This window comes from Ctenopharyngodon idella, chromosome 24, assembly GCF_019924925.1.
Source record: "Ctenopharyngodon idella isolate HZGC_01 chromosome 24, HZGC01, whole genome shotgun sequence".
Lineage (NCBI taxonomy): Eukaryota > Metazoa > Chordata > Actinopteri > Cypriniformes > Xenocyprididae > Ctenopharyngodon > Ctenopharyngodon idella.
The window spans coordinates 504604-526357 of NC_067243.1; the positions used below are offsets into that span (position 1 = coordinate 504604).

Genomic DNA, 21754 nt, shown 5'->3' on the forward strand with positions numbered 1-21754 from the left:
ATTAGGCAGCAAGTGAACATTTTGTCCTCAAAGTTGATGTGTTAGAAGCAAGCGTAAGTTTGTAAGTTTGACAAGGGCCAAATTGTGATGGCTAGAAGACCTGGTCAGAGCATCTCCAAAACTGCAGCTCTTGTGGGGTGTTCCCGGTCTGCAGTGGTCAGTGTCTATCAAAAGTGGTCCAAGGAAGGAACAGTGGTGAACCGGCGACAGGGTCATGGGCGGCCGAGGCTCATTGATGCACGTGGGGAGCGAAGGCTGGCCCGTGTGGTCCAATCCAACAGACGAGCTTCTGTAGCTCAAATCGCTCAAGAAGTTAATGCTGGTTCTGACAGAAAGGTGTCAGAATACACACGTATGGGGCTGCATAGCTGCAGACCAGTCAGGGTGCCCATGCTGACCCCTGTCAACAATGAGTTTGAGGTGTTGATTTGGCCTCCAAATTCCCCAGATCTCAATCCACTCAAGGTCTGTGCCAGCTCTGCTCCATTTTAGTGCAGCTATGTACAGGAGGAACTGCATTGATGCCACGTTCTGAATACTGTGATGTCTCAATAGAGATGCAACACAAGAACAGGCTGGGAATGCTTTGGGTAAATTTGGTTTTATATTCGCACATTTGGACTTCCGCATAGGCTAAAATAACTTTGTATACTACATTGGACATTCAGTGGACGTTTGCACGTAAGTATGCCATTAAAATAATACTTGCCCATTTTGATCGATTGTGAAAAATGTTGTAGGGTTACAATCGTTGGTTGTAAATATCATGTCGCTGTTTAGAATTTGCAAACATTAACTTTATTGCACATTATTAGAACGTTCATAAACGCGGAAGTCCGAATGTGCGAATATAAAACCAACTTTACCCAAGTAAAGTTGTTGATGTGACTTGAAAAGTTTAATGATCTTCTCCATTTAGGTGTGACAGCTGACAGACTCGCAACATGATGATCATCATTTACAGTAATCCAGCGATGTTCTTGTAAGCTGAAGTAAGTATTTTGAAAGCTCTGCGTAAGGAACAATGACTTCCTTCTTCTTCTTCTTTTAGTTTTTTGGCGGATTGCAATCATGACTTATCAGGTGCATAGCTCCACCTACTGTACAGGAGTTTGCAGCAATGGATTATGGTGCGATAAAACTACTTTACATAATATTAATATTAAAAACAATGACTTCCGATGCCACGCCGATGTAAATAGGCTGCCTGAGGAAAAATGTGGAAGTGACTGTGTCCATTGGGGCGTAAATGCCACCCAGGACCTTTTTAATTGGTTTAAAGAAACACCAGGTATCCAGTGGTCCACAAATATAGGGAAATTACAGATAGTAAGGATTTACTATTTGAATGTAATTTATTTTTTATTATTTTTATAAGAAATTTTCAATTCACCTATAGGTGAAATGGGTGCTTCTTAAACGACGTTTCAAAAAAGGTTCAGGAGCAGCACGGTCCCGAATGAAACATCCCCATCTGATTAACAGAGAACCGTATGGGAACGTTCTGTTAATGTCCCAAATGTCCTCTTTGTAACGATCTTATGTGACCATAGAATAACCAATATGGAACGTCCCTCTAAAGTCATATAAAGAAACTTGAACTGCAGCACTTCCATAACCAAAAGAGGATGTTTTACAAACATCTCTAATGTGAAGGTTCAGGATTTCCGTCACATTTAGAAAACTTTTAGGGAATGGTGCGCAAGGTCATGAGAACGTCTCCTCCTATGTGAGATGGATGTAGATCTGCACATCATCAGTGTCTCAGTAGTCAGAGTAAAAATAAAACTACTGAACTAACTAAAAATAACATTAGTCAGAATGTACATGATCATTCTGTAACTCTAGTGTATATTAGTTTGTCTGTTGTAAATCCTGCCCACTTCTTTGCATTGTCACATATGCTTCAGTGCTCTGAGAGTGTTTATAGTGCTGTGAGTTTAACACTTCATGACTGAGAGCAGAACAGAACACAATCTTCATCATCACACAAGACAAAAGAACAACAATGAACAAAATCACCTTCTTCATCTGGACTCTCACACTGATCGCTCAAGGTTTGTGAAATACAGTTTCTTTCTTCTTCTTTTTTTTAACAATGATTTTTAATTCTTTTAAAATGTCAAATATCATTTTCATTTTTGTTTCTGTTTTCTCTCAGAGTGTAGAGGACAGTACACTGTAACTCAGAGTCCATCAATAACAGCAGCTCAACCAGGACAAGAAGTCAGAATAAACTGTAAAACCAGCAGTGCAGTGTATAATGGTAATTACTTACACTGGTACTTACAGAAACCTGGAGAAGCTCCTAAACTCCTCATATATGCAGCAACAAGCCGTTATACTGGAACTCCATCTAGATTCAGTGGCAGTGGATCTGGCAGTGATTTCACTCTGACCATCAGTGGAGTCCAGACTGAAGATACAGGAGATTATTACTGTCAGAGTTGGCACTATCCAAACAGTAAAGCTGTGTTCACACAGTGATAAAGAGTGGTACAAAAACCTCGGTCAGTCAGACGTCACAGTGATGCACTGATACAGCTGAGAGATACTGCAGCTGCTCATTCAACACAATCACACACAACACTGATCACAGACAAACACTAATAACACTAGATCATCTAAATTAACATAAATTTGCTTGAAGCTCATCAGTATTTTTGCACATAACATGAATATTTTGTTGATGTGATCATGGCTTTTATTCCAGTAAGGACTGTTATTGTTTTATATATATATATATATATATATATATATATATATATATATATATTTGATAGGATGATTGCAGTGATGTTTTCATTTGTTGTATGTAGAGATTGTGGATCTCTTCTGTTGTGTTTGTCTCTTCTCCATCTTCACTCTCAGTGTTTTTCATCATCTCTCTGTTCCACATGATGTTCACTTGAGTTTCTCTGTAAATGATATTCAATGTTCTGAATTCAATCCAAACATGTTCTCAAGCTCAACTCTTCAACAGTGAATGTAAGCCACATCTTCAAATCTCACACCACTGAATGATTTACTGTCAGAGACTGGGTTGCTCTCCTCAAATATGTCTCAACATCGTCTCAAACTTTGCTCAGATTTGCCAAAGTCTGAAAAAGTCCATTTAAATTCGTACGAGGCCAAATGATCTGAGCTTAAGTTAACTTTATTGTTCATTCTGTTTGTCACGGAGCAGAAATTTGTCTTTGACACTGGTGTCATACATATACATAAATACATCCACAGAAGTGCTTAACAACACGACACACACTGACACACAAACACAGAAATAAACAGAATTACACTATCCACATCATTCCTAACATATTTCCAAACATCCCACAACAATAAAAATTCATCTAAACAATCAATTAAAAAGCGCTATAATGTCAACCGTTCTCTTGCATTATTTCAGAAAATAGTGTGATTTATAATAATCACTGCCATTGGGACAAATAATGTTTTATACGCATTACTTCTGGCCAAAGGAATTTTGAGTCTTCGTCTAGATGCGAGCATTTCAAAACCAGAGTGAAGGGGGTGAGTACGGTCTTTAAAAATCACAATTGACTTTTCTTTTTTTTTCATAAAATGATCAAACAAGTCCTAGAGTGAGTGTTTTTGTCCAGTGATCTTATTTGCCTGATTGGAAACACTTTATAATACTGATCCTTCATTAATGAATAACTACACAGGAACAAATGAGTAATGCATTATTAACACTCTAGTAACTAGTAAAATTAACTATTAACTATTAACCTCAAACGTTTACAATGACTCCAGTAGTTACTAGAGAGTTATCATGTTTCTCACTTCAGAATACTGATCCAAATAATTAATGATTCCTTCTGAAGGATTTGGTAATACTTCAGTCATCACTAGTGTGTTACCATGACCTTTACTTTAGAATTAATTATACATTATGCATCATTCATGTTAATTATGAACCTGTATATAGTAGTTCTTAGTAGTTCTCTGGGAGGAATGAAAAAAACAGTAGTTACTGATTAGCTAATAGTGAACTACCACCTTCAACTGAGCACTGTTACTTACATCATTTGCAGTAATTCAGCGATGTTCTTGTAAGCTGAAAAGTCATCTTCTCCTCTGTCATTTTGAAAGCTCTGCGTAAGAAACTTTGGGTGCTTCTCAATCAGAAGACTGCGTCCTTCATAGTCCAGTCCTTCTGAGGCTTGTAGACTAGTATTCTCAGCATTAAAAGGCTGCAAATCTCGGCTGCGACGTCATCAAGCGCTGCTGAAGGCCATCTCAATCTGAAGGACCTGGAAGGCAGCCTTTGTTTCGCATCCTTCATTCTGCCTGTTCTGAAGGATGGATCAGACGTATCCTTCGCTGCCTTCAATTACCCACAATCCTCTCTGCAAACATTTCAGAAAACATGGCGGGAAGTGAGTCGACGTCAAGCACGCCCGAATTCATTATGAAATGTAAGTTAAATGTTTTAATTATGTTTTGTTGTAAATTAACCACAAATTGGTAAACTACACATGCTATAAAGCACTACGAGACCACAGACGGTTGCCATATATTACAGTGTAGCAATTACATAACATTATACATTACACACTGTTCGCTCAAGGTTTGTGTAACGCAGCTCTACAATTATTCTCTTGAAATATTAAATGTTTATAATTTTAGATGGTAATTTTTAGAATTGATAATTTTATTTTTATTATTTTTTTCTTCTTTTATCTTTCTTTCAGAGTGTAGAGGACAGTACACTGTAACTCAGACTCCATCAATACTAACAGCTCAACCAGGACAAGAAGTCAGAATAAACTGTAAAGCCAGTAGTAGAGTGTGGAATGGTAATGAGTTACACTGGTACTTACAGAAACCTGGAGAAGCTCCTAAACTCCTCATATATACAGCATCAATCCGTTATACTGGAACTCCATCTAGATTCAGTGGCAGTGGATCTGGCAGTGATTTCACTCTGACCATCAGTGGAGTCCAGACTGAAAATACAGGAGATTATTACTGTCAGAGTTACCACAGTGGTCCAGTGTTCACACAGTGATAAAGAGTGGTACAAAAACCTCGGTCAGTCAGATGTCACAGTGATGCACTGATACAGCTGAGAGATACTGCAGCTGCTGATGGAGGATCACAAACAACACAATGGTGAATCAAACCTTTCAGAAACATTATTTATTTATTTATTTTGATGTACTAAGCATGTAACATAATCTTTATATTATATAAATGTTAGTGGTGCTTGGCCCTGCAAAACTTTCCACTACAATGTAATCTAACAGCAGGAAAGTCCATCACTTTAATTGCACTTCCATGCTTCATCACTAGATGGCGTGTCTGTTACATAACTGAGTTCCCTATCTGTCAGTCACTTTGACGTTGTGTCGATGTGATGACACTAGTGTAGTGTTTCTCAACCTTTTTTACTCGATGGCCTCCTCCTTCACCAGATCAATACTGCAGTGCCCCCCTAAGATGCCTGACATTTCCTCTCATACTGAACTTCCACAGCAAAGAGAGAAAAAAAAATTGTATTTAAGCCTTTTTATTAACAAAACATTTGTTTGGATTATTACTCTTCTACTGCATGTTTTGTAATATTCTTTTTGAAAACATTTACAACTTTAATTTATAATTTATAATTTATAGCTTTATAACTTAAAGAAAATAACTTAAATCTGAAAAGAAACCTGTGCTAAATTATAATACTCTGATGTTACCCAGGTCGAGTAATTGCATCTGTGCCAACAGAACGATTGAGACTCCCATCTAAAGCCTGTCGGTTCACGTCGTCCCTGATAACAAGAACTTAATGCTGTTGGACAGGCTGTCTCTGCTGTACATGCCACGGACATGAACGAGGATAGTCCCGACCCAGCACACATGCAGGAACTATGCTCGTCAACTGATTTATTAATCATTAATAATCATCAATAATTAATAATAATAATAATAAAAAAGTTTTCAAAAACATAATTTCTCCCATCACTACAGCAAACATTTTGAACATGTGTATGTTTGGCTTTTTATGCAATGATACATGCAGGTCAGGTCATTGTATCTGGAATGGTAAAATATTGTTGACTTATCTTAAGTGTCTGAATTTCTGATGAACTCTTATAGCGCTGCAGGACTAGCCTACAGCAAACACTGAACCAGACTATTAAATGTTGAGCAAGGGATCTCATTGGCTGCAGGATCAGCAGAGACCAATCAGCCTGAGTCATTTGGTATTGATGTGATTGCTTACAGACTGCATGTAAAGGACCGATCGAAGCCTGTGCCATCTTCAGTTTCATGACTGAACTAGATTTCTGACATGACAATTCTTGGAGAGTTTGTCATGGTAATGAATATGACAATGTTAATGTGTTTGGTCTGCTGCTGTTGATTATATCTGCTGTAGAGTACAGAACTTTCCACTGCCAAAACACACACAACATGCTGCTGCTGTACGAGCAAACATGAATCACCCCATAGCAGATCTGGACAGGTGGAGCTGGGGGAGGTGGAGGGTTTCTGATATTCTATATTTCTCATTCATTCTTTTATCATGTGCTGATATAACACTGTTTAAAGAAATATACGTATTTCATGAGTTGTGAAAACTGCTACATTCCTCCAAAGCACAAGAGTACATGATTTAAATAGAGAGAGTCACTTTGCATTGTCACACATGCTTCAGTGCTCTGAGAGTGTTTATAGTGCTGTGAGTTTAACACTTCATGACTGAGAGCAGAACAGAACACAATCTTCATCATCACACAAGACAAAAGAACAACAATGAACACAATCACCTTCTTCATCTGGACTCTCACACTTTTTATTCAAGGTAAGACAAACATTTTGACAAACAATTGATTTTGGTTTTGGTGTTCTTGTAAAAGTATATGATGGTAGTAGTTTTAAACACTAATTGTTTTTCTTTTCTCTTCTTCAGAATCCAGAGGAGTGACTCTGACTCAACCTGAAGTTAAAACTGTCCAACAGGGTCAAACAGCTACAATAGAGTGTCATATAGATGTAGGAATATACAGCGACTACTTAGCCTGGTATCAGCAGAAACCTGGAGAAGCTCCTAAACTCCTGATTTATTATATAAACAGACTCCAGTCAGGAACTCCATCTAGATTCAGTGGCAGTGGAACAAGATATACTGGACGAGATTTCACTCTGACCATCAGTGGAGTCCAGACTGAAGATACAGGAGATTATTACTGTCAGAGTTTCCACAGCAGTGGCTCTGTGTTCACACAGTGATAAAGAGTGGTACAAAAACCTCGGTCAGTCAGACGTCACAGTGATGCACTGATACAGCTGAGAGATACTGCAGCTGCTGATGGAGGATCACAAACAACACAATGGTAATGTTTAGCAAAGTTTCTAAAGACTTTTAAAATTAATTAATAGAGTGAACATACATTTATATTTAGTCATTTATTTTTTTTATGAAATAACGGTAACACTTTACAATAAGGTTCATTAGTTAACATGAACTAATAATGAACTGCACTTATACAGCATTTATTAATCTTTGTTAATGTTAATTTCAACATTTACTAATACATCATTAATATCTTGTTAACATTAATTAATGCACTGTGAACTAACATGAAAAAACTATGAATAACTGTATTTTCATTAACTAATGTTAACGAAGATTAGTAAATACAGTAACAGATGTATTGCTCATGGTCAGTTCATGTTAGTTAATACATTAACTAATGTTTAACTAATGAACCTTATGGTAAAGTGTTACCGAAATAACCGTTAGTACTCATATGAATTATGGCAGCACTGGGATGTTTTATTGTTTGTGTTTCAGATCACAGTAAGAGAGCGATGTGGAGTGAAGCAGAAATAGCAGTTGTTTTTAATGTGTTTTCTCTCACTCCAGGATTGAAAGAAGTGGTTTCTTTCTCCAGTGGTTGTGGGAAAAATATGCATACTAACTGATCAGATTTAGTCTGAAAGGTAAGTTAGAAAGTTCTTGCTTATAGAAGTGTTATATAAAAGTAATATGACATTCACAGTCGTGCTGCTCTTCATGTCTATGGTAGAATCACAGCCGTGCTGATATTCAGTATAACTGCACTCTTGATCATGTGAAACTGATTAAATGTGGCAGGATGAAATAAACAGCACCTGGAGATCACGTGACCCTTCGGCAGCAATGCACTCACAGTCCTTCGCTCGTCTCACTTTGTCAGATATTGTATAATCCTGTCAGTAAATTCTGAACCACTCTTTTTCTATCCCACTATGAGTACACCAGCAGTCAAGGACAATCGGAAAAGAGAGATTGAACAATCGCAAATAAATAAAAAATTCAAAGATTCCACCATCTCCAGAGAGGATCTCGACACTGCTATTGCTAACGGTATCAAGCTAACGCTCAAAGAGCAACAAAGTACTCTCGATTCAGTTGTGGCTTCAACAGTAAGAGAAGTGATAGACACGTGACCGGGTCGATTCTGTTCAGGCTGCTGCACGTGAGGATAGGAGGACAGTCACAAACTCACCAACTCACCAAAAATGACGGACATTGAAGACAGGAACAGGAGAAATAATGTACGACTGGTGGCTCTGCCTGAGGGGGCGGAGGGCTCCGATGCAACTGGCTTCCTCAGAGCTAATCTTTCCAGGTGAATCTCTTCACTGAAAGGCCGTGACATCGAGATTGACCGGGCCCATCACGTGTATGACTGAAGGAAAAACTCTGATCGGCCGCGTACTCTCATCTTCCGTGTACTAAGATGCATGACAGGTCGGTGATCCTGAAGGGTGCTCGGCAGGCGTATCCGGTAAAATATACACAGGACAATGTCACGCCACTATTTTTTCCCGACTTTAGTCCAGCCACAACTACCAAGAGAAAGAGCTTTAATCCAGTCTTGAAGATGAACGCACTCGGTCTCCAGGCCTTCCTCATCTATCCGGCGGCAATTAAACTACGGCACAAAGGTGAGCAGATGATGTTCGACTCTCCTCAAAAGGCGGAAGATTTTGTCAGTTCCTTCACAGAAGATATACTCTGCAGCGGGAAGGCAACGGCTTCCGTCTCCATCCCTTCAGCTCAACAAGGGGATAAAGTTTATGATGATCCTCACTGTCCTTAAAGGGTTAGTTCACCCAAAAATGAAAATAATGTCATTTATTACTCGCGCTCATGTCGTTCCACACCCGTAAGACCTTCGTTAATCTTCGGAATGCAAATTGAGATATTTTTGTTTAAATCCGATGGCTCCATGAGGCCTCCATAGCCAGCAATGACATTTCCTCTCTCAAGACCCATAAAGGTACTGAAACCATATTTAAATCACTTCATGTGAGTTCATGAATATTTTTGGTGCACCAAAAAATACAAAATAACGACTTATTTAGTGATGGCCGATTTCAAAACACTGCTTCAGGAAGATTCGGAGCGTAATGAATCAGCGTGTCGAATCCGCAGTTCGGAGCGCCAAAGTCACGTGATTTCAGCAGTTTGGTGGTTTGACACGCGATCTGAATCATGATTCGACACGCTGATTCATTACGCTCCGAATCTTCCTGAAGCAGTGTTTTGAAATCGGCCATCACTAAATAAGTCGTTTTTTTTTTTGGCGCACCAAAAATATTCTCTTCGCTTTATAATATTAATATTGAATCACTGTACTCACATGAACTGATTTAAATATGTTTTTAGTACCTTTATGGATCTTGAGAGAGGAAATGTCATTGCTCCCTATGTAGGCCTCACGGAGCCATCGGATTTCAACAAAAAAATCTTAATTTGTGTTCCGAAGATCAACGAAGATCTTACGGGTGTAAAACGGCACGAGGGTGAGTAATTAATGACAGAATTTTCATTTTTGGGTGAACTAACCCTTTAAGAGAACGATAACAAGGTGGCCATGGACACTTTATCCCCTTGGAATTATAAGGTTCTGTCTGCGTTCTGAGCGGTTTTGAGATATTGAGCTTCAAAGTTTTTGCATTCCATATAGCAAAAACTATATGGGGAACAAGTTTCTTTCAAACATGAAAATGACAGGGACAGTAAATGTATTCTAAATGTACAATATCAAAATCCTCTCAAATTTGTAAATGGGGATTTTTGGAACGGGTCAAATGCAGATAGAACCTTTTAATTCTAAAAAAAAAACAAAAAACACTTTTCGCTTGGAATTATAAGGTTCTATCTGGTAAAAAATTAATTGAAGCAATAATTTTCAAGAAACACAAACAGTTTGCTTATAATTTCCTTTAAAACATAAAATTAGTGTTGTAACAATGTGTTGACATGCATGAGAAAGTTTAATTTAATGGTTTTTATGACATTTATTTTTTATATTTTAAATGAATATTTATATATGGGTAATTTAACACATTATTGCAGGAACCATTTAAGTATAAGTTTCCTTTTGTTTAAACAGAAAGCAGCAATATTGTAAAATTTAAGACATTTTAAGACTAAAAAACTGCAAGAAAACAGACAATGCTTCAGCAAAGGTGTTTAACAAAGTTTAATAAACATTGAAAAATGTTTCACTGACTAAATTTAATTAAAAATATTTCACATTTAAAATATTTAAATTACTTCAACTATGCAACAACTCAGTTTTTGCCAACAATCTAAAATTTAACATTTCATCTCACTTAATCTAGTATACACTTTAATCCAGTATGCCATAGTGTAGAGCTTTATATCTACATACAGCTCAATTCAAGCACACAGGATGGATCAAGGTTAAATAACCTAATATGTACATAACTTTCCCTCGTATGACAATGACGTGACTGGAAATAAGTAAATAGACTACAAAACCCGGACCTATCCTTTTAATAGCGCTGCTGGCTAACGTTAGCATGGTGTCTAACTGAAAATAACTCCCTAACAAAAGATACAGCAAAACACACAACAAGACTGTAATTCCCTGGAATTTGGGCTGCTGTCATTGTCAAGATCATAAATAAAATAGTCGATCATGAGCTTTCTAATAAATATCGCGTTGTGTGAAATTATTTAGTCTTCACCGATTTAGCGTTTTCTTGCGCTTTCTTCCGCTATTGTGGCGACATGACAAAGAACGCTGATCCTGATTGGTCCTTGTGTGTGCATTCAAAGTGCTGATTGGCTCACGCAGATAGAACCTTATAGAGTCAAGTTAGAGTGCGACTTTGTAGACAGAACCTTTTTGTTTTCTAAAAAAAGTACCAAAACTTAAAAAAAGAAACATCACATAATGTAAATAAGTTGTCACAGAATATGAATATGTGAATAACTCAATTTTGACAAAAGATAAAACCTTGACGACTTGTTCATTTCTTTTTGGAATCTTGTCCTGTACGCTCGTCCGCTGACTCGTAAATAACAAATTATTTTATTTATTTATTTTTTTCAGGGCAAATGGAGAGCAGTTTCTGGCTCAGTGGGCCTGGGGACATGTCTTGTGTTGAAGTGGACTGGTCAACATTTGTTTCTGTTGTTTGCACACACCTACATTCTCGTGTACATGTACATTGTTGTTTGTCGTTCCTTTATCTTGTTTTTTTTTTTTTTTTTGGTTTTTTCTGTTCTCTTTAACAGGCATCAATACTTTTATTTATCTTGCTTTTCTTTTAAGAGGATTATGCATCGCGATGGATTGGTATCTAGCATACATCTTTATCATGAGGTACTTTTCTCCACATGTTTTGGGAATGTCCAGTTGTTGTTATGGACTCATGTGAATTCTGTTTTGTCCTTTTTACTACAAATTGATTACGTCTCTAATCCAGGTTTATGTCTTCTCAATGACGATTCTAACTGCTGTATGAGTTCATTAAAGAAGAGAATGTTGTTTACAGCTGCAAAGAAGACAATAATACAGAACTGGTTTACTCCGCACATGTGTGCAAAAACACATGTACAAAATGTACAACAGCACAAATCAACAAGGCTAAACCCAGTACCACTGATGCATGGCAATGTTTTTCTTCCAACATATTGGACTATATATAGGAATGACAATATAATGTATTTGTTTTCTCTCTCTTCGCTCTCTCTCTTCCCCTTTCAGATTGTAAAATTATTGATAATATGTCTGTTGCTCTCCCTTCCCCCTTTTTTCTTTTTTTTTTTTGTTTGAATGGATGTTTTGTTAAATCTATAAACAATAAAAAATTGATCACAAAAAAAAAAAAAAAACAGCACAACACCTTCAGTCTTTTAAAGACAACTTCAACAAGGGTGTGTAAGCCTAATAACAGTGTTGTGTTGTTAACACACATGAACATGAAGGGAAACAAGCAGTCTTTAACCCTCTATGGTACAGCGTTGCCATATGGCAACAATTAATTTCTACTCATTTCCTTGTTATTCAGAAAAAAAAATACAATATATGCATGGTGCATCGCAGAGCTAGTGCAAGACAAGCATTTGTGGTTAAAAAGTATATATTTATTTATTTATTTTTTAAATTACCAATCATTTCTCTAGATAAGACCCTTATTCCTCATCTGGGATCATGTAGAGCCCTTTGAAGCTGCACTGAAACTGACATTTGAACTCCAGTGAAGTCCACTATATGGAGAAAAATCCTGGAATGTTTTCCTCAAAAATCTTAAATTCTTTTCGACTGAAGAAAGAAAGACATGAACATCTTGGATGACATGCAGGTGAGTAAATTATCAGGAAATTTTCATTCAGAAGTGAACTAATCCTTTAAGAGACACAAATTCAATAGAAATGCAAATGACCTGCATGTATTTGTGAGATGATGTGTCAAAGCAGAAGTCGTCTCAAGCTGGTTTTGTGATCTTGACAATCAGTTCAATGTTCTTCAGTGGCCTTCAAGATCACAGATCTGAATCCAACAGAAAACCTTTGGTACAATAAGAGATCTGCAGATATTATGGGATTCAATCATGTCAACATGGAGCAGAATCCAGAAACCATCTTGGAAACCTTTTATCACGCCTTCATCATTAGTTTTTACTGCTTTGTAAATGCGTTTTTATCTTATATTTTAGATTTTTTACACTCTTGTCCCAGACTCAAACGTTCAGTCTAAGCCTGTGAAAATCCATCAAAGATATCCTAATATTACTACATTTTAAATCTATGATGACCTAAATAAACAAAGAGTGAAATAAACTGAAACAATTATTTAAAAATGATGACCATATAGTTTCAGCATCATTTCCAACTGTTTAAGAGACAATAGTGTCAGTGGAGATGACTGAGATTAAATATGAGACATGTGATGTATGTGGAAAACAAAGAAATAAACATAAATATCAGTTATGAATGCAATATTTGTACTGACTATGATCGTGATGAAAAATGAGGCTTATTGCAGAATTAACAGTGATTAACAATAAAACGTCTAAACTAAATCTGCAAATGATTCCATTAATTTCCATAATAATATACTGGACAATGAATATGCAAATATATTACAATTTAGCAGTAAATGTACACTGTTCTTAAAGAGACATTTTCACTATGGTGTATATGCTGATGACTTTGATGCATCACTGATGTTACGATCCTCCCAGTTTGTCTAGGGGTAGGAGGATGTAACAATTATTGTAAATAAAATAAAAATAATAAATAAAACGAAAATGACTGACGGTCACTTCAATCCCCTGATCCAGAAAAGCCACAAACACCAAATTAAGCAAAATAACTTAATGTATTTAATAACAATTCAAAGATAACATCAACAAAAAGAAAGAAATAAAGGAAGCAAATCTTCAGGAGAGTTCCAGGCCAACATAACAAACAAAACTTTCTAACTGACAAGGGAAGCATTAAATAACCTATATATACAATTTTAAGACACAAGCCCACGTTTTTGTTCACTAGTAATAAAGTCCGACTACGCCACCCTAAGGATTAACCCCAGGGAAAATACTCAAACCACTCAAATTGAGTAATAAAGCATACAGGTTCGGTTCCCTCATAAAATTAGGCCAGAGACGTAAGTATAAAAATACAAGAATAATTTAAAACACTGAATCACAAAAAAACTCTTGAAACCCCACTTCAAACAAAAGAAAACAAATTACACAAAGAAAAAGATAAAACAAACAAACCAACTTAAGTAGCAATTATATGTGGATATGTAAAACAAAACGGAATGATACCAGCAGGGCTGAGGCTCCCAACGGCAGGAATCAATGTAGAGTTTGGTTTCACAAGAGCACACGTTCACGCGCACACACACCCGTGCAGGCACGTGCACACATAGACATAAAAGGGGCTTGAGCCCCTGCCCTTTTTCTTCCTCGAGAGAAAGTGCCCTGTTTTTCTGGGGTGCTTTTTTTTTTTTTTTAATAAATGAACATATATTCCTGTTTGCGCACAGCTTCCATGTCAAACAAATATATTTAGGCTGCTGAAAAAAAAAAAAAAAAAATACTATATCAGGTCGGCTTTGTCGAGTTCAGATGCCCTCCCTCCTTGACACGCCATTCATTCCCGCACCCATGTGCCCCACCTCGTGTTTGCTGCTGGCTGAAAACTTGTGACAACTATGCCCGGGAAAGTGCAACTGCTGTCTGGCGATGAGAAGCGAAAAAGAAAAAAGCCCTAGATGGATCCATCCCGTGCATTTCTTTCAGGTAGCCTATGTATGTTCTCAAACATGTGAATTATTTTAATGTGCCATGCATTGCGTTTTGAACCTTGGTAAAGTTATATCTGTAGGGCTGTCAATACCAGAAGAGGAGAATTCCACGGACGAGCATTCATGAACCGCATTATTCCAATTAAAACTATTTAAAAATCATAATACCGCATTACATAATGCTATTCTTAAATCTACGCTTACACAGGATAATACATCAATAAAAGTTTAAACCCTCACTCTGAGTGTGCATGTTTGATGTCATATTCTTGTTGAAGAAATTACAGCGGCTGTAGCATTTCTATAAAAAAAAAAGTGTCCGAATATTATTATTTAACTAATATATTTTTAATTATGGTAGTTGGCTTTGATCGTGCTGTGCTGTGTAACAACAAAAATCAGCAGGCGTTTGGCGCCCTCTGCAGGCATTTGTTATAATATGTAATGTATTTAAAACATTTCAGGGGGGGGAAAAAAACTCTTGATGTGTTTAAATATGCAGATTAGCTTGTTTTGGTTAATTTAGAAGAAATCTACAGATGCAAACAGATGGAGGGTAGTAGGCTTAAAACAAACTCCATCTAAATGTGTAGGGTCAAAGTTAAGTTTTCTTCCCATTAGAGTAAAAGACATGGAAGCAAAAATGGACCACAATCTTAAAATTGTCCACTACATGAAAGAAGTATTCCAATAACACCAAAATAATTAAAACGATTTATCGATTTGTGCAAAATAAACAAATTATTAGTGAAACAATGTCCCTCTCCTTGGTGCAGTCATTTATTCTAAATATATAGCTACTTGAAAATAGTTGCTGTTGCCTTCTCTTGTGATAAACCTAGTGAATACTAAAGAAGACCATGGTCTCTGTGTGAACTGATTATTTTGTAGAAACCTGTGGAGTATAAAACAATTGCGTAAGTAAGTGTAAGGGAATTAAAATAAATTGGTAAGGAAGTCAAAATTGTCTTAATATATTTATGAGAAGTGCCCTTTTTTCCACTTGAGCCCCTGCCCCCCAAAATGTCTGTGCACATCCCTGCACCCGTGCACTCTAATCACACTATCAAACACTCAAAGTGTACACCGCACACGATGAAAGAGAACCACCACCACAAGGAGGGAGACCAATCCACCCGTGGGACCTCAGCTCCTGCAATAAATCAAAAAGAAAATAAATAACTATAAAAATGGACTTGGCAGAAATGGCAGTATGGACATCACTAATGAAGCAACTCCTCACGTAAATGGTATCAAGGACAGACAGAAGTAAGGAGAAGCAACAACGTAACCTTAGAATCAGATAGTTGATCTCCTGAAATTGTTCCATCAGTAGCTGATCACACAATTTGAGTTGCATTAATAGATTGAGCACATGCAAATACAACCACAGAACTTAAATGCTTTTACAGAAAAGAAAATCAAATCAGTTCAATTAAACAAAACTTCCACAAAATTAACAAAGAAAAACAAAAAGGTTAAATGATTTAACTCAGAAAAGAAAAAGAAGAGAAACAGAGGCCAGTTTAATCTCTTCCTATAAATGAAAGAGCTATTCAGGCCTCCCAAACAAACCAAAACACGAAGCAGGGCACTAGAACGGCACGTAAAAATCAGACCAGCAGTCCCCGTTAATAAATGGCGATAATTTAGTCTGCGCGGCTGTATAAACAGCAGCTCCTTTTAATAGCTTGAAGACGGCAGCAAACAATCACGGCATAGAACGAGAGGGAGAATCCATCAGGATATCACGGCAAATAGAATGCTTTATAGGCACGAGTTTGTCGCAGTCATACCCACCGATAGCACAATGGGATACAGGTAGTGATAGCCGAATTCGAAACACTGCTTCATGAAGCTTGGAAGCTTTATGAATCTTTTGTTTCGAATCAGTGATTCGGAGCGTGTATCAAACTACCAAGGTCACGTGATTTCAGTAAACGAGTCTTCATTACGTCATCACTGTTTCGAAACGTTTCAAAACAGTTCGAAATTTCAATGGTTCACCTGTAGAGGGCGATGATAAAGTGAACCCAGATTCATTGAGAACAATTGAACAAGTGTCTATGGGCTTTACCCCAGGGCCGTGCACAGACCTTTTGAGGGACATGTGCTGAAACTGAAAAAGGGCACCCCCCTAATAATGCATATTAACTTCTTAAACATTAACCATACTGTGTGACCATATATAATATGGTTAAATGTTAATAAATTAAGTGTATTAGCAGATAGCCATCATAAATCAAATAAGAAATTTCTTAGAAATATATTTTACCTAGCTGACGAGGATCACTCGCTTTGTGTCAAACTCAAATGCAGTTACGCCGGGTTTTTGACCATCGAATGTGTGCAAATGTGTGATTTGTCCGTCATTAAAACGACGGCATCACATTAGGCTAAGTCATCATCAATAGGATATGAGCGCTCAGTTTTTCCTGTTGTAAAATACGTTTGGCCAAAATCTCAATCTATAAAAGATGTAATACTACTGTATGCACAGGCTATTTAAGGCTATTTGTAGGGTATTGGCTATGACTAACTTAGCTGGCAAATGCTAGCCCCCTCCCTCTCTCTCCGCCGCCGGTCCGGTCTCAGGCCTCAAATGCATAAAATATGAGCCTTTATAGACATACTAGTGTTTCTTCTGTAAAGACAACGTTGTACTTATTCAAACAACAAGATATTTATTTACCGTTGTAAAACATTCAGCTGCTCTGCTGTGGATCTGCACTCAGGGGGTGGAGTTAAGAGGTTTGACTGACAGTTTGAGCGGATCCAAAAAGATTTTGTCATAAGCTCTTTTTAATACCTTTAATTGGCTAAATATATTTGTAAATCAGACAGACAGACGTAAAGGGTGACCAATAGCATTGATTTATTGAAGAAAATAAATAAATAAAATAAAACAGCCCTACCTGTGCACGTGCCTGCTTTACCCTATGGTTTTACCTGATCTCTGATCAGTTTTATATATTTGTAGATGTTTTAAGACATTATGTAATTAGACATTAGAATAATTAAAATGAATAATGGTAGTTATTAATCTCTTATTTGCGTGTTTAGCTCAAGCCATGGAACAGAGAAACAAGCCCTGAAAATTGATAAAAGAACACATATTATACAGACACTCTATATTTAATCTTATTAGATGATTAGTTAATTGCATAGATTTTACTTTCAATAAAACAGTTTTGTTGCATTTACACGGTTCTGACCACTAGGGGTCACCGTGGAGACGGGTGTCAGATTGTTTCGAAGCCTCGACACATTATGGCACATTTGCTTCAACTGCTTCAGTGTTTCGCGAAGCCTCGATCTGCCTCAATATTATAATGCAGGATTCCCCACAGCCTCGGGCGTTTTCTCCCGCACCACGCGCACTTCCCGCCCACAGCATTTCAAATATCTCGCGCTGCTACACGGTAAAGGAGGAATTCATTTTAAATTCGATTAATTACGATTCTGTTAGGATTCATGTCCACAAACAACGTTAATGAACTATAAATCACACATTCAAACGCTGCATTATCTAATATATTAAAGTAAAACAAATTTCCGGATTCAACCTACCTTTCAGTCCGAGAAAATCGATCGATTCGAGCAGAAAGTTCAAGACTCTCGTGCGTCGTGACATCAGAAAAACGTCTGATGCGGGATCCTTAAAGTGCAGCTGAGATGTTTTAAGTAGTTGTGAATTTACTGTTTAAGTTGAAAGAGTGTAGCGTTATTATAATAATAATGTCCAGCTTTTTCATCTCACTGACTTCCAACTGGTTGGAGTTTATCTCACACTTCAGTTGACATAATTATTTTTTTTATTTATTTATTTTTTTTGTGGGACTAGAAGGAAGGGTCATGAGGAGCATGAATGCTAATGTGAATAAAGTGTTGAATGAGGGGACAGATGGATTGACATAGCTTAGTCTAAGTTCCACCAGTGATGAAGCTGACCAAAAATCAACATTGATTCAATGTTCATATTTTTTTCAACACTGACAAGCATTGAAATATCAACGTCGATTCAATGTTGTCTTTTTCAACACTGAAAAGCATTGAAATTTCAATATTGATTAAATTGATTCAATATTATTTAGCATTGAATTTTCAATCTCAACCAAAATGATGATTCTGATGGAATTTCAACATTGAATCAATGTCACCTTGCTATCTGGGAAGTAACTTGTCAACTAACTCTCATTAATGTATTAGTAGACTGTAGTACACTGTTAGGTTTCGGTTCGGGTAAGTAGAATAAGTTGACATGTAAATGTTGACATTGTAAAGTTACTTACAGTCAATAGAATGTCTAAAGTAGACCACTGAAATACCAAATCTTATATGTAGAGAGTTTATTTTTTTTATTTTTTTTTCAGTTTATTTTTGTTATCAGCACACACTGTTGTAAATCCTGCCCACTTCTTTGCATTGTCACACATGCTTCAGTGCTCTGAGAGTGTTTATAGTGCTGTGAGTTTAACACTTCATGACTGAGAGCAGAACAGAACACAATCTTCATCATCACACAAGACAAAAGAACAACAATGAACAAAATCACCTTCTTCATCTGGACTCTCACTCTCTGCATTCAGGGTAAATATCTTCTTTAAATATCTTGAAAAATAAACAACCACATCTCATTTACAGTCCAATAACCATTATTGACTAAAATATGTTAATTTCAGAGAGCTGGGGACAAGTGACAGTGACTCAGAATCCAACAATAAAATCCATCAAACAAGGAGAAACTGTTACAATCAGCTGTAAAACCAGTCAGCTGATTTCTGGCTGTAGAGACTGTGTGTCTTGGTATCAGCAGAAACCTGGAGAAGCTCCTAAACTCCTCATTTATGACATAAGAAGCCTTCAGTCAGGAACTCCATCTAGATTCAGTGGCAGTGGATCTAACTATGGCAGTGATTTCACTCTGACCATCAGTGGAGTCCAGACTGAAGATACAGGAGATTATTACTGTCTGAGTGCACACAGCATCAACAGTAACTGGGTGTTCACACAGTGATAAAGAGTGGTACAAAAACCTCGGTCAGTCAGACGTCACAGTGATGCACTGATACAGCTGAGAGATACTGCAGCTGCTCATGGAGGATCACAAACAACACAATGACAATGTTTAGCAAAGTTTCGAAAGACTTTAAAGGTAAATGTAATATATAAGATTTAAATACATTCTCTTAACCCAGTTTATTGTTCATTGACTACTCTTAGTATGTCATTCATAGGTTTATTTCCTCTAAATGTGTAAACATTGAAACTCCCAGGCACCATCAAGACATTGAGAGCGTCCGCTCAGATCCGTCAATCTCTTTCCAGATGAGACCATGACTGACACGTTACATGTGAAAATACCTTCAGTTACAGAGTGAAGGCCAAAATTCACTGCATTTAGACCCACAAAGATTAATCAGGTCTTGAACGTGTCAAGGCAAACAGGGCATTGGATCCTCCTACAGCACTGGCCCTCCAATTCTGAAGGGGGAATTAAACACAAAGTAAAACACAAACAAACACACACTTTACACAATATTTGTACATATATCTGTAAAAGCCTTTAATCAGCTCAACATGTGCCTCCAAGAAACAAACAAAAACACAACAACAACCGAACCTGTTCTATGCAGTCAATGGGGCGCTGCGTCCGACAGCAGGAGCAACCTGGTTTACAAACTAAATGAACCACAAGCAAATTAAAAATAACTAAATACAAAAAAAGAACACAAATTAACAAATCAATTAAATCACAATACAGTTAGAACAAGCAAAAACAAATCAATCCCAAAAGAATAAGAGAGAAAAAAAAAAAACTCACTGGTGGATAACTGCCCATTGTACACCCCCTCAAGACTTTGATTTGAGTTGATACATACGAATGTTCAAAATTAGGAGTAAAGCACCAGGCGGCAGGCCAGACTAATGACCCGGCTGATCCCACAAGTGTCGCATGCTGGAAGAAATTGGTTAGGATTAACGAGTAAACACAGTGCGATATCACGGTCAGACTAATAGTGCTGATCTGATGGTCCGGTCCAGCAGCACAATCACACAGGCTGATCTCACACAGCTCCAAAGATTGATCCCAGAAACAATATAACGGCCACGAGAACACAGATCGATGTCCAAGCAGTCATCTACGGTGAAGCAAACATGAACGGCAGACATTCAAGCAGCAGTTTAAAGGGAAACCAAAGACCGCTGCAACGTCTCTTGCATTGGCTCAGACATTAACTGTGTAAATACAACACACTCCAAGAGTAAGGATCACTAGCTAGGTCACTAATAAGCAACCAAACCCATAGTAGAAGTGTCTGTCAAATGGCGACTCCCATAACACAGGGAACTCCATGGTAGATAGAATGCATTTCCATGGAAACAGCCATCACTAAAAGCATCCCACAAATGCTCCTCAATCTACACTACAATGAAATAATGTAACCCTGCATGGCACAAACAAACAGCCCACATCACGGCTGAATACTCCTACCTCTCGAACATTCACATGGTGCGCTGGAAATCCTGTAACTCCGTCACTGACGCTAGGCAGACGCACTTCTGCATAATGTCAATACTGACGCTTTTATATTCCACCAAACAAGAGCACAATTAAAACCCGCCCCCTCCACATCTATCTGAAAAGGTAGAAACACTTCTACAACCACACAAAATCATGATGGAAATCTATAGATCCCCAGTTGATTTAGCTTCAAAAGACATTGATTCATTAACTGGGAATTACCATTGTGTTTGTTTTGTGTGGTTGTAGCAGTAGTTTCTACCTTTTCAACAGAAATGACCTTTATCAACTCTAGAGGTCCCATCCACTTGCATTATATGGACTCACAGAGAGGAGTTATTTCTTTAAAAATGTTTGTGTTCCTCTGAAGAAAGAAAGACATTTACATATGGGATGACATGAGTGAGTAAATGTGAGAATTTTCCTTTTTGTGTGGAGTATCCCTATAACACATGATGAGGAGAGCATCAACTGTAGCACAAATGAAGAGTAAATGAGAGAAGAGTAAATATGACCTTACCTTTTCAATCTGAAAGAGTGCAGTCCTCAAAAAACTGGACTGTTCTGTACCACATTTCTCCTTGTGTAGGCGAACGTTTTAGACAACTTTTCTTTTACTACTGATCCGAAATCAGTCAGTAGC

General features: G+C 37.4%; 1 long non-coding RNA gene and 1 gene segment (V, D, J or C); both read left to right on the forward strand.

The window, feature by feature from the left end:
* The window catches only part of LOC127506559 (immunoglobulin kappa variable 3-15-like), a 92129-nt gene that overhangs the window by 63647 nt on the left and 6728 nt on the right, over positions 1 to 21754 (forward strand). Inside the window, 2 exon segments of the V gene segment in view lie at positions 19072 to 19175; positions 19268 to 19354. Coding sequence covers positions 19072 to 19175; positions 19268 to 19354 — 191 coding nt within the window.
* Positions 8412 to 14541, forward strand: LOC127506603 (uncharacterized). Of its 3 annotated transcripts, XR_007928082.1 has the most exons (4): positions 8412 to 8952; positions 11376 to 11488; positions 11600 to 11648; positions 11752 to 14541. It is a non-coding gene; the product is annotated as an uncharacterized LOC127506603 (long non-coding RNA). The 3 variants fall into 3 exon arrangements; XR_007928081.1 differs by having other exon boundaries at positions 11600 to 14541; XR_007928083.1 differs by lacking the exon at positions 11376 to 11488 and having other exon boundaries at positions 11561 to 11648.